The sequence below is a fragment of the Protopterus annectens genome, chromosome 7.part0 (genome assembly GCF_019279795.1).
Source record: "Protopterus annectens isolate FY-2018-M chromosome 7.part0, PAN1.0, whole genome shotgun sequence".
NCBI lineage: Eukaryota > Metazoa > Chordata > Ceratodontiformes > Protopteridae > Protopterus > Protopterus annectens.
Window position 1 is genome coordinate 823876897 of NC_056739.1, and position 13027 is coordinate 823889923.

Consider the following 13027-nt stretch of genomic DNA (forward strand, 5'->3'; position numbering starts at 1 on the left):
ATAGATAGACTGTTTGTTCTTTCCCAACCCATAGCTACAGTGATCACGGATGCCTCCCAGATAGGGTGGGGGGTGGGCATTATCTGGGACAGACTGTCCAAGGGACTTGGCAGGAACATGAATACCACTTGCACATCAGCATTCTAGAGATGAGATTGGTGCTTCTGGCATTGCAGGTGTTCCAGACTTCTCTTCCACCAGGGACGATTGCAATTCAGACAGACAATATGTCCGTCGTGCGGTGTATCAGCAAACAAGGCAGAACCAAATCGTACCCCCTCTGTCAAGAGGCTCAGAGTATGGCAATGAGCATTATCTTAATGCTTTTTGATCACAACGCATATTCCGGAGAAATCCAACGTGATAGTGGACAAATTAAGCAGGGCAATTCTTATGCCGCAAGAATGGTCTTTGAAACAGGAAATTGCAAACCAAATTTTTCATAAGTGGGGCCAGCACTGCTGCGACCTCTTTGCCATGTCCATGAATGCCAAATGCAGCAGCAATCTTGCCCCAGTTCCCCCTCTGGGGCAGTCACCCAGGGATGCACTTGTTCATGATTGGCCCCCGGGACTTCTTTATGCATTTCCCCCATTTCCACTAATACCCAAAGTTTTTCAGAAAGCCATATCGTTGAGTTGCAGGCTAATTCATCGCTCTGTACTGGCCTTATCAGATATTGTTCCCCTTCTTACGGCCCCCATCTCCAGGAAGAGCCTTGGATCCTGGACCCCAGTACCACATCTTGTGACTCATCAGTCAGGAAAGCTCCATCCCTCCGTTCAAACCCTCAAGCTGACAGCTTGGTTTCTCCACTTCCCATCTTAGCTAGGCTTCCAGACATGTCCCCAGCAGTGCATCACATCCTAGTTTCATCGCACAAAACTGCTACTAGGAAACTTTATGCTAACAAATGGAAAAGGTATTCTTGTTGGACTGACAAAAATAATATTGATCCCTTTTCAGCCCCTATAACTACAATTCTGGAATTTTTAGCAAAAACCTTTAATCGGGGACCAGCTACGGCCACTATACGAGTACCACTAACTGCAATATCGAACTTAGGAGACATGGGATCCAATATAATGTCTCGTATAATATGCAAAGCTTTTTTGAGAGGTACATTCCTCTTAAGACCACCAATAAAAGAACCACCATCTCCATGGGATCTAAATTTGGTACTGACTGCTTTTGCTCTCCCCCCTTTCGAGCCAGCTGCCTCTTGCCCACTAAAGTTCTTAACTTTGAAGACAATCTTTTTAACTATCATTACTTCAGCTAGGAGAGTTTCAAAAATGCAAGCTCTATCTATCCATCCTCCCTATTTGATCTTCCACAAAGAGAGTCTCTCTCTCTCAGACCTAATCCTTCCTTTCTGGCCAGAGTCTGTTCTGAGTCCAATTTAAATCAGTTTATTGAACTACCTGTCTTTCTCCCCAAGTGTGGCAACAAGGCAGAGTATAAACTTCACCAATTGGATGTCCATAGGCAGTTACGCTTCTATTTACACAGAACAAAGCACTTTAGAAAATCGGACCAACTGTTTGTCTCATTCTCGAAAAATAGAAAAGGAACTTCAGTTTCAAAAGTCACTTTATCCAAATGGATTACAGATACTATTACTTATACATATAGTTCTCAACATAAGCAATTGCCAGGACATATTTGGGGCCATTCGACTAGAGCTTTGTTGACTTCTACTGCCTTTCAAGCCAGACTACCCTTAGATTCAATGTGTGCTACTGTCACATGGGTTAACCCTTATACCTTTATCACTCGTTACAAAGTAGATGTGGCCTCCCGGAACAGGGCTTCCTTTGGTTCCACTGTTCTGAAGAGTTTATTCCCTTGAGCCTCCCGAAAAAGAAGGTGCTGGGGACGCTGTCCCAAACATCAAGAATGAAGGCGAGATAGGACAACATAACATAAAGAAGTTATATACTCACCATAATGTTCCATGATTACTGTCCATAATCTCACCTTCATTCTTTCATTCCACCCTCCTTCCCCCTTCTGGAGGATCGAGAGGAAATTTTTGGAATTGGTCATAAGTTCTCTGATTCCCTTCATGTCTCATGAGACATGCACAGAGTATTATTGTGTACCATAGTGGGTTAGATAGTCTAGTGATGGGTATTTGCAAACGAGATCTGGGTAACTGTCACAATAGGGTATAGCCTCGAGCCAGTGAAAGATCTCAAGCTTTAGTATGCGGCAGAGTCAGAACAAACATCAAGAATGAAGGTGAGATTATGGACAACAAACATGAAACATTATGGTGAGTACATAACTTTTTAGTTCCTCTAAATAATTCTTATTTCTTAACCATAGCTCCCTTTCTTTTGTTTCCACTCTATTTTAAGCTCCACTTTAATTTTATTCCACTCCCTAGCTATATTTTCAGAAGAACTCTCTATCTTCTGTAATAGCTCCTGAATAATTGCCAAAACCCATTCCTTAAATTCCTCTCTTTTCAACAGATTAGAAAGCACCAGTGTCTCATTTTTATTTCATTACCGTGTGTTTTTACTTTACTTATTATTGGTGCATGATCTGAAATAGTTATTGGGTGCATATCAAGACCTTCATTTAAATGCACATATTCCTGTGAAATGTAAATTCTGTCTAGCCTAGCCCAGTTTTTGTATCATAGGGAATAGTATGTAAATTCACTCCGAACTCCTAATACTGAATTCACATCTACCATGCCAGATATTTTCATAAATTTCTTCAAAAGGCTACCTTCCTTTGTTATACTTTCCCTTCTGGGTCCCCAGACACATCTTCACCGTTGCAAATCAAATTCCAGTCCTCGCCTATAAGTAATATTCCTTGCTGAAAGCTGGTTATTTCTTCCAGCATTTTCTTAAGCTCCATCATAGCAGTTTTAGATGGAATACAGATACATGCCAAAGTAATTCTCCTCCCTTGCCAGTAGCTCCTTAGTACTACAAGTCTGCCATTATTATCTTTTTATCCTCTTCCCTATCACTATTGGCGTTCCTCTTACAATTAATATAAGTACTCCTGTTTCCTTTTGTCCCAGGTATTCATCTGAATAACCATTCTGAAAACCTTTCTCTATCAAATTCACATGTTCTTTCCAAGTGCATCTCCTGTAGCATAGCTATTCCCACTGTACATTTTTAATATAGTTCACTACTCTTTCTTTTTTGTATTTATCTCTGAGACCATTGACATTTAAAGACATTGCAGAAAGCATCATTATATTAAAAAGTTAATATTCCCACCTTTTATGTTTAACAGCTTTTTAGTTTGTCTAGTTCCAGCTTTTGTGTTAACGTGCATACACTGCTTGTTAAGTTGATTTTTTTATATAGTTGTTTCTTGTTGTAGCCATTTGAGCCTGTGTCACATCTTACAAAACTTTGTTTTATTGAAATCCCACAAAAAAACACATCTCAATAGACCTAAAAGCTATAAACTTAATACTAACACACAAAATGATGTACATCTTCAAATATTGATGTTTTAGTCTCCAAAAGGGAACAAATATCCTAAACTGACCGCCACCCCGACAGTTGAGTTAACCTAAAAGAAAGGTTATCCATGGTATAACCTGTGCTTTTACTAAGTGCTCTCTGTTTTTGTCTTACCTTTATATGTCTTCCAGCTGGGAAAACACTGAATGCTTTCAGAGAACATCATCTCCTAGCCAGTTTCTTTTTATCAGATTGTAGCCAATTTCTTTTTATCAGATTGTAGCCATTCCCTCTTTATCAGATTGTCTCCATGGAGACATGAGGACCAGATACAGAATTGCTACTAAGCATACATTTATTTGCTAGAAAAAAGCTTTATAATATTCAGTATTCTTTTTCATGTACTTGCTTTCTCTTAAAACTAGTTACTAGATCAAGCTAAGGGTCTTAATCCAGTCACTCCCCCCATGCAAGAATGAGAAAAAAAACACATTGATTTTTCTTTTGTCATGCTCTTTTAACTAGACTTTTTTTTTGTTACATTTCTTTAAACTGAACAAGAAGGAGAGAAGGGAGAAAGCAAAACAGAAAAAAAACAGGAGCACTTGTTTACCATAGTATCCCCATTTCACTCAAAACAACTGAGAATACGTTATACAAAGAAAAATCATACACTGTAAAAATAGTACTGTTAAAAAATGGTTTACTTACAGTCAATTCTCCTTCCTTTTCCCCTCCCCTAAGTATTTTTTCAAACATTCATGACTTGAAGTAGGGCATGTATTCTGTCATATTTCACGGATGTAATTATTGCTTTGTAATACCACATTTGATAGTTTCCAAGTTGTTTTATTCCTGTTCATCTCCATCTCCCAAATCCTGTCTCTGCTTCCTTTCTAATGTACTCTCAGTTCTAGTCAGCTATCCTGCTCCCTTCCTCCTCTCCAGCATTTTCCATTGAAACATTGAAAAAGGATTCACTGGCAGTCTGTCAGTGGTCTGTTACAAGAGGAACAAAAAGCAGAATCTCCTGCTTCACAGCTCACTTTTTGTTGGACAAACTTTTCTATTTCCTTCTTAGCATGTATTCATCAAAAAATGATTTCTTCCCTCCAAGGAAGAATATTTTGAAGTTAGTTGGGTATAGCAGTTTGAATCCCACTCCTGCTTCTCAACATTCCCTGAATAGTGGAATAAATTTAGTCCTCTTTTGCCTGGTGTACAATGAGCAATCATTCTCCAAAATCACAATGCTGTCTCCCACTATTAGTACTTTATCCTTCTGCCACAGTATTGTCAGAATCAACTCCTCTTGCTAGTGGAATTGCATCTTTACTATTAAATGTCTAGGTTGCTTTCTCATAGCCAGGTTTGGAGCATGCATACTACATACCATTTTGGTTAACCCCTGCTGTGGAATATCAGTCCAGTTCCTTATCTGTGCTTTCATAACTAATGTAGTGTATTCCTTCCAGCTTCTCTGGTACAGCTTAAAATCAGTTTTCTTCCTACGTGCTGTGTCCTCTAATTCTGTTATTTTTTGAAACGTCTCTTCTTGAGTTATCTTATACTCAGCCAGCCTTTCCTTCATTTCAACCTCTGATGTTTGCAGTATTATCACCTTATCTGAATATCTGCTTTTAAAGCTTCTTCCATTTTCCAACCTGTTTTTGTTTGAGTTGATATACATCATCAGTGTTTTGTTTATTTTAACCAAGTCTGTGAGAAGTTTTCTTATGCTTTCCTCTAGGTTGTTGGAAGTCATGTTTGGAGCCTGCACTGCTTTGTGCTGAACCAGCTGTAGTACTTTCGGTCCTTTTTTTTTCCTCACCTTTTGTAGCTGATTTTCCTTCAGGTCCTCTGTATTTCTTTTTTTTTCTGGCATCCATGCAGTGCACTTAATAGCCAGTTATTGAAATTTACCCAGAAATACAAAAGTCCACTGGACTCCTCTGCTGAGTTTCTGTTTTCACACTGGGAGAGCTAGACTTGAGCTGTTACTCATTGTGCAGCCATCTTGGAAGTCTTCTATGAAGGATTTATGATTCCTTAGCTGACATTTTCCTTAACACTAATGATGGAAACATGCATCTGATAATTAAAATAGAAAGCTGCCTGCTTTACTGAACTGTGCAAACCTGGACTTCTACTAAGTGAGTAAGAAGCCCTTTGTGCACTATATTTATTGTTACTCGAGTTCTTGCACCACTCCATAAAATGGAATTTGTGAAGGAGCACTGCCTTTTTTGTGTCATGTAGGTCAGTTATGGTAATCATTTTATCTTTTTGTTTCAGCAATGTAATGACGTGGGACTCATGGCCTACCTTGGCACCATCACCAAAAGCTGCAACACAATGAGTCAGTTTGTGAACAAATTCAACATTTTGTATGATCGACAGGGAATTGGTCGTCGTATGCGGGGGCTTTTCTTTTGACAGAACTTTAAATGGACAAAAAGAAAAATATCCAAAACCTACATGATGATACAAGCACTTTGGGTACATGTGCCTGTTAGATCATCACAGAAGACAGCAAATGACTGTGACAGGAGCTTACTGTCTCTTGTGCTTACGCTGTGAAATAGGCTTTTGACCTGTAGAAAGAAAACATGTTTTTAAACCAGAAAATCTGTCTGAGGAAGAAAAGGTTGTGTATCAGACCCTTGAAGCTGTACAACAGAGTTTATGCATTGGACATAGGACATTTTCCTTGAGTGCAGAAAACCAGCATTCGTAGGATGAACGTTACTGTCTGTTTCTGGATGAGCTCATGATGCTATACATGTCTGACTTAATATTTGTTTTTCTCCCACTGTTTATAATAAACAACATATCAAATCTGATGTTCTTGATGTTCCTGCTGTGAATGCTGTTTGTTTCATCACTGATTTTGTGAGTTTTTTTTTCTTTAAGCTAAAACAGCATTCATTTTTCTCTTTGGGAAAACATATCTGTATTTGTGATGCCTGTACTTTCAGAGCTAGGCCATAAGTTTCCTACTCCTCTTAAGAACAAGGCACTTGACTTTTTTAGGTTATCATTTGTAAAGGGTGAGTCAGGATTGGCAAGTTAGGTCTGCAAAACAATCAAATAAATAGAAAAATAAAAAAGAAAGTTGTTGTCTTTTGGATTTTCCCAATTAGGGGTCGCCACAGTGGAACTCCGGTCTGCTAATGATTGGCAGTAGATTTTGACGAACGCCGAGGTGCCAGCTCGACGCTCAACCTTCAACGAAGGCACGCCCATTTATGCATGTCTTTCGAACGCCCACCCAACCTCGGGGAGGACATGCAGACTCCACACAGAAGGCACTCCCCGCACTCCAGCCGAGAATCGAACGGGAGAACCTCTTGCTGTGAGGCAACAACACTACCCCACTGCACCACCAAGAAAAAAATAAAAAACAAAGTATAAAGCAAAAACTGCCCAATGCATTAGTCTGTATTCTTTCTTAATACACTGAAAATAGATTTTCTGAATTTCATTCTTGAAACTGCAGTAGTAACTCTGACTAATTTTGCTATAGCTCTTGTTCATTTTCAGAATGCCCTGAGCACAGCCTAGATGAACTGAGCTTGATTATTGGTTTGGACGCTGGAGGAACTCGGCAAGTGGCTGGGAATTGAATGGCTAATTCTGGCTTCCTCATTCTTTAAAACTGCTAGGACTGGGATGTGAACTTTACACTGCCTTAATTGGTGCTTGTGTGATAGCAAACATATGTACTGGAGAGCATAGCACACCAGCAGGTTGATACAAATGCTCATGTCAGCCATGCGGCAGTAGCTGGATCAGAAGCGGGGATTGGATTAGTGGATAGATTGTCCCTCCCTTCTGTGTCCCTTGGGATGTTTTTCCAGATGGTCTGTTGGGATAAGGCTGCAGAAGCCTGAAGGTCCTCTGTCATGGCCTGCCTAGGTTACAGCTGCCTTCAGACAGCTGCTACCTGAGTTGTTGACCATGTTGTCACCAATAGGGAATGACTGGGCTAACACCTATTAGAAGGAGGGTGCTGATGGTTGGTAGGTGGGGGCAGACAGAAGCACCTAGTGAAAAAAAAACTAATTTCATTAGAGCAGCAAAAGGCAACAGATAAAGTCCAACAAGAATTGCATTAGTGGAACTGCTATCACTTGCATTATAGTTTTAAATACTGATGTAGAACAGAGCAGGATACAGAAATACTCATTACATCAAGTCTTCGACCACAAAGTGAAGTTTTTATTGCACAGTGGAAGTTGAATTAAGAACAAAAACTTTTTTTTTTTTTTGTAACTCACGAAACGTAAGACAAAAAACTGTAAAATAGTGTAAAGTGAACAAAATTGTTGCATTTGTTATATTGTGCACTTTTAAGTTGAAAACCCTTGTAATGCATTTCCAAATGCATCATGTACTACACAATCTGTAATGCAGTAAGCAACACACAGGAAATTCTTACAGTTGTGTTAGCAGAGTGTAAACCTTCCATATCCCTGGTATGGAGAGCTGCAACCCCACAACCCCAAAGTAGGAACTCTTAAGCTTATGGCAGTTCATAGAATAGGGCAAAATGGTAGTGTTTGCCATTTTCTTTAAAATGTGGAACCTCAATTTCTACTTTATGAAAGGTTGTAAACAAACCTTATTCCTCTGGATCTAGCCATAATGGCAGCATTTCCTAAACCTAGCATATTTCTCATTTTAAATAGGTTTAATGACCTAATCATACATATCCTTTTGGTGACTTTGTACTATTGTTCAGGAACTCTAGTATGGAAAAAAAATGTTGATTTTATTAATTGTGTCTGTTCACCCATTCTTCTCCAGTAACAGGGTACACACCAGACAAGCAGAGTTTTTTTTGATGAAATGTAAATGTCTCAGGTTCACTTGATCAGGAAAAAAAACTTGAGTATCTACAATGATGTTCATCATGCTACACTGCTGCAGTCATTACACTTGGGTTATCCTGCAATCAGGCGGTCCCTCAGTCGGCTCGAGTTCCAAAGTCTTGGTCCGACAGGGGTATACAAGATGCAGCTGACGCCATTTTCTTCAGTCTTTCTTGCCGCGCGGTGCCTGAAACAAAAGCAGTTCGCAAGTGCCGGTCGGCCGACTCCTGAAATTTTCATTCCGAATCCAGAACCGAAGTCTTCTACAAAGCTAAGTACCCCGTTGGGGAAACTTTTTCTTGCCTCAGACCGAGGTCAGTAAAAGTTAATAATTGTATTTCTTGTGGGAAGCAAGTACCTCATAAGGATTTCCATTCTTATTGTATCCCATGCCTAGGCCCAGACCATGACATCACAGGTTGTCGGTTTTGTGCTAGGTTTAACAAGCGCACTATTAAACGTCGGTTTGATTTTGCCCGACATTATTTTGGCAGAAAATTCAATTACACCATGCCGTCGGAACAACCGACGACCGGGATACACAAAAAGCGCAAAGACAAGGACAGGCATCCGAGGCCCAAAACTGACAACGAAGCCTCTTTTAGGCCAGTCGCCGGTTCTCTGGTTTTCAGCAAGGCGCCTTCGCAGCCCCTGATGACCTCTTCTTTGGAACCACAGGCCGCCTCTGACTCCCACGTGGAGATGGCTGGGCCTTCGGATACACCAGGTTTACAGCCCACCGAGACTAACCCTTCAGAGGGATCCGGAGCAGCTGAACAACCCGCAGCTTCAGAGGGTGATGTTCTTCATTCCACATTGCTGCAGTCCTAACTAGGGTACCTCAGTCTTTTGCCGCATGGTCCGATGCAGAAGCAATTTTGCAAGTTTCTGAAGTCAGAGTTTCAGACCGAATCAAAGTTATTTTGGATTTCAGACCTCAGTATTTTACGATGTCAGAAAAGTGAATAACTGTATTTCTTGGGAAACAGATACCGTATACCTTGTTTAGGCCTGAGCACGACGTTGTTGGATGCCGTGTGCTAGATTTAACAAACGCACTATTAAGAGAGAAGGTTAACTGTGCCAGGTTAGTTTTGGGAAGCGTTGTATTATAAAATGCCGCCGGAGGGACAAAGCAGCAAAGCCTAGGGAAGAACCGACAGTCCCAGACGCCGGATCTTTAGAAGCTCTCAGTGGAGCCGGAGGTTTTGCCAGGTGTTTCTTTGGAGAGTCAGGGAGGAGACTTACACTGTTAGGATGTATCCTCGAAGTAGGCCAGGCTGAGGGGGCTTCTCAGGTGGCTGTTCTTCCCTCTCTTCCCTAAGGTGGTTAGAGCCTTCCCTTCTGTTTCCAAGGCTTCTTTGAGAGGCAGGCCAAGTTTAACTTCAGTGGGGGTTTCTCCTAGTGCTTCTGTGGGTCTTTGCCTAAAACATATGCTTAAAATGGCAGAGGATTTGATTACTATGATTAGAGGTTCTATGCTAAGAGGCCTAGGGTGGAACCTGAGTTTGAGAGTTTTGAGCAATGTTCGAGGCTTCTGAGTCTTGGCTGAAGACTTGCAGAGTATCCTCCTTATTCTGATTCTGATGTGGATGATTCTACTCCTTCAGCTTCTCCTGAGGATTTTTCATTTCAGAGACTCTGCATTCCATGAGGGAGCATTTTAAATGGGAAGGTCAAGATTTCTCTGATTCAGGAAGAGGCTTAGAATTCTTGTTTTTACCCCAGCATAGGCCTTTAGCTATACCTCCTGTTCTGAATGTGGTGGAAGATGTTTTGCAGAGGCTTCCCTCAATCCTGATTCTTCTTTGCCTCCCCCCCCTACTGCCTGATAGGACTATAGGGTGCCTGAAGCTCATAAGTATCTTTTTAAGAGTCCGAACTGTCTCTCAGGGGCCTAAAGGTGTGAAGGCTCTTGTGTTAAAAATCTGTGTTCCTCCTAAAGAAAGAGGCAGGGGCTTTGAGATGGGGGAAGAAAAGTGTATACTTCTTCCACTTTTAGCCATGAGGCGTTGAATTGTCAGTTTCACATGTTAAAATATCAGAATTATCTCCTTTCACATTGAAAATCTAAGGTGGATGCTCTGGCAGAAGGTATTGAGTGTAAAGAGTTGCAGGATTTAGTTCATGTGTCTGAACAGTTCATGTGGGTAAACATTCCTTGCAATGTGGTTTTGATGCTGTGCAGGCCTCCTGGGGTGGCTGCCACTGGTTCTGTTCTTCGCAGGCATGCCTGGTTGAGAGATCAGAATTTAGCTGAGCATGTTAAAACAAGGATTTTGGATGCTCCTTTGCAGTCTGATGTGTTGTTTGGTTTGTGGAAGCAGTCTTAAAGAAAATGGAGGACAAGGCTAAGTCTATGCAAACTGTTAAGGATTTTTGCAGGTGCAGCCTCCTTTAGTAGAAATTGGCCTACTAAGGGATGGACTTATCCTGCTTATGATTCCCAGTCTAGGGGGTAGGTCTAGACGTGGTAGGGGAGCTCAAGGTTTTTAGGCCTAGGACAGACTTCTGGTGAGGCAAAGCAAACACAATGACCTGCCTTTTCAGCTGCCAGTACATTCTCGCCCCTAGCACACACTTGGGGAGAAGGCTGTCTCTCTTTCAAAAAAAAATTGGGATTTAATTACCCAAGACAGATGGGATTCGATATCATTCACCACGGTTACAGGTTTTATTTCCATACCATGCCTCCTTTCAAAGGCATGCCAGACATTTCTCCTCTACAAAGACAAGAGGCTCACAAGCAAATTTCTCTGTTGCTCCACAGCCATTCAGCCAGTTCCTGTGCCAGAAAGGCCTAGGATTTTATTCTACCTGTTCCTAGTAGCCAATTTTGGATTTATCTATCCTCAACACTTATCTGGACATTCCCAAGTTCAAAATGTTGGCGTTACAGCTTTTTTTACTCTGCTGGGCAAGGATCACTGGATGGTAACTTTAGATCTCAAGGAAGCTTACCTTCATGTGCCTATAAGACTAAGTTGCAGGAAGTGAAATTCTCATTATCAGTTCTCTGCATTGCCCTTTGGCTTATCCACTAGTATTCACAAAGGTTCTGGCTCCAGTGATAGCTTACTTCAGGCTAAAAGGAATTCAAATCTATCCTTACTTGGACGACTGCCTGATTCTAGCTCAAGAAAGGAAGACCTTCTACAGCATTTGGATTATGTCATAGCAGTGCTAAGATGCCTAGTATTCTGTGAACGAAATAAAGTCCAGTCTAGTACCCTCTCAAGACATGTGCTTTCTGGGTGTGAGACTGAATACAGCAGCCCAGATGGCCGACAAACAAAAGAATCTTTCCAGTTACTTCCATCAACTATCTCTTCAGTCCGGCTGACTGCAAGGACAGTCCTCAAAGCCTTAGGTTCATGGCATTCTTGTATTCTGGTGCTTCCCAATGCCAAACTGCATATGAGGAAGCTGCAATGGTATCTCAAATGTATGGACACAGCACTGCCAGGATTTGGACACTGTCATTCAAATAATACCTTGCATTCAAAAGGAATTTTTGTGGTGGGCTCAGGAATGTCACCTAAACAAGGGACTCTCTGTGACCCGCCAGCGAGGCGCAGATTCTAACGACAGATGCCTCAGACATTGCTTGGGGAGCTCATCTAAATGGAAAGTGGATACAAGACAAGTGGCCTGCCAGACTACAGCATCTACATATCAACATGAAAGAGATGTTAGCAGTCCAGTTTGCATTAATGGCTTTTCAAGGAGTTACTTTTCCAGGGCAGGTGTTGATTCTAACAGACAACACAACTGTCATGTGGTACATCAACAAACAAGGGGGAACACATTCTTACCCATTGTGCAGGCAAGCAATGATTTTATGGGAGAAGCTTGCAACTAACTCTTCAGGCAAGGTTTCTGCCGGAGCACAGAACTCCTTAGCAGATGTGTTAAGCAGACAAATCATGGATCCCCCACGGTGGAAACTGGATCTTCATGTATTTCAAAATTGACAGTGTCATGGGGAACTCAGACATAGATCTGTTTCGCTTCTCACTAAACCACCAGCTGCCAAAGTTTTGCACAAAGAGGTTTCATCACACAGCTTGGAAAGTGGATGCTCTTTCTTTCAGTTGGAAAAATCTTCATGTGTATGCTTTTCCACCTCTGCCTCTTCTCCCAAAGGTGCTTCTAAAGGTCAGACAAGACAAGCCAAGGATGATTTTAATAGCTCCAGATTGGCCTCGGCAGCACTGGTACCCCCACTGAGGAGTCTGGTAAGAGGCCTCCTGGGCTTTTTACCCCCTTGATTCCACACCTGTTGTCTCAGAGGGACGGTCACCTGCTCAATGTCAAGCTTCAATCTCTTCATCTAACAGCCTGGCATATTCTGTTTTGAAAGACAGGTCTCAACTTCCTCAACAAGTTTTAAATGTGATTATGGAAGCCAGAAGACCTAGTACAAGGAAAGTGAAAATGGAAGAGAAACAATTTGGAGATTTCTGAGCCTAATTTGAGTGTGGCTCTTCAATATCTAACTGAGTTATTGGACAAAGGTTTGTCTTTCTCTTCCATTAAGATTCATGCTGCAGCAATTTCAGCTCACTATGATTGTGACCCACCATTGTTTTCGATCCTTTGTTCAAGCAATTTCTTAGAGGGGCAAAGAATATAAGACCCCCCTGCTTGGGATCTCAATTTTGTGTTGGAGAAACTTACTCTGCTACTGCTGAATTGAAATATTTGTCA

At 41.4% G+C, this 13027-nt stretch overlaps 1 protein-coding gene across 1 annotated transcript in view; it reads left to right on the forward strand.

The window, feature by feature from the left end:
- The window catches only part of COPS6 (COP9 signalosome subunit 6), an 839183-nt gene extending 832897 nt beyond the window's left edge, over positions 1-6286 (forward strand). The window contains exon 10 of the mRNA XM_044077362.1: positions 5739-6286. Coding sequence (XP_043933297.1) covers positions 5739-5879 — 141 coding nt within the window. The 3' untranslated portion in view covers positions 5880-6286. The remainder of the gene's footprint in view (positions 1-5738) is intronic.
- The last annotated feature ends 6741 nt before the right edge of the window (positions 6287-13027 follow it).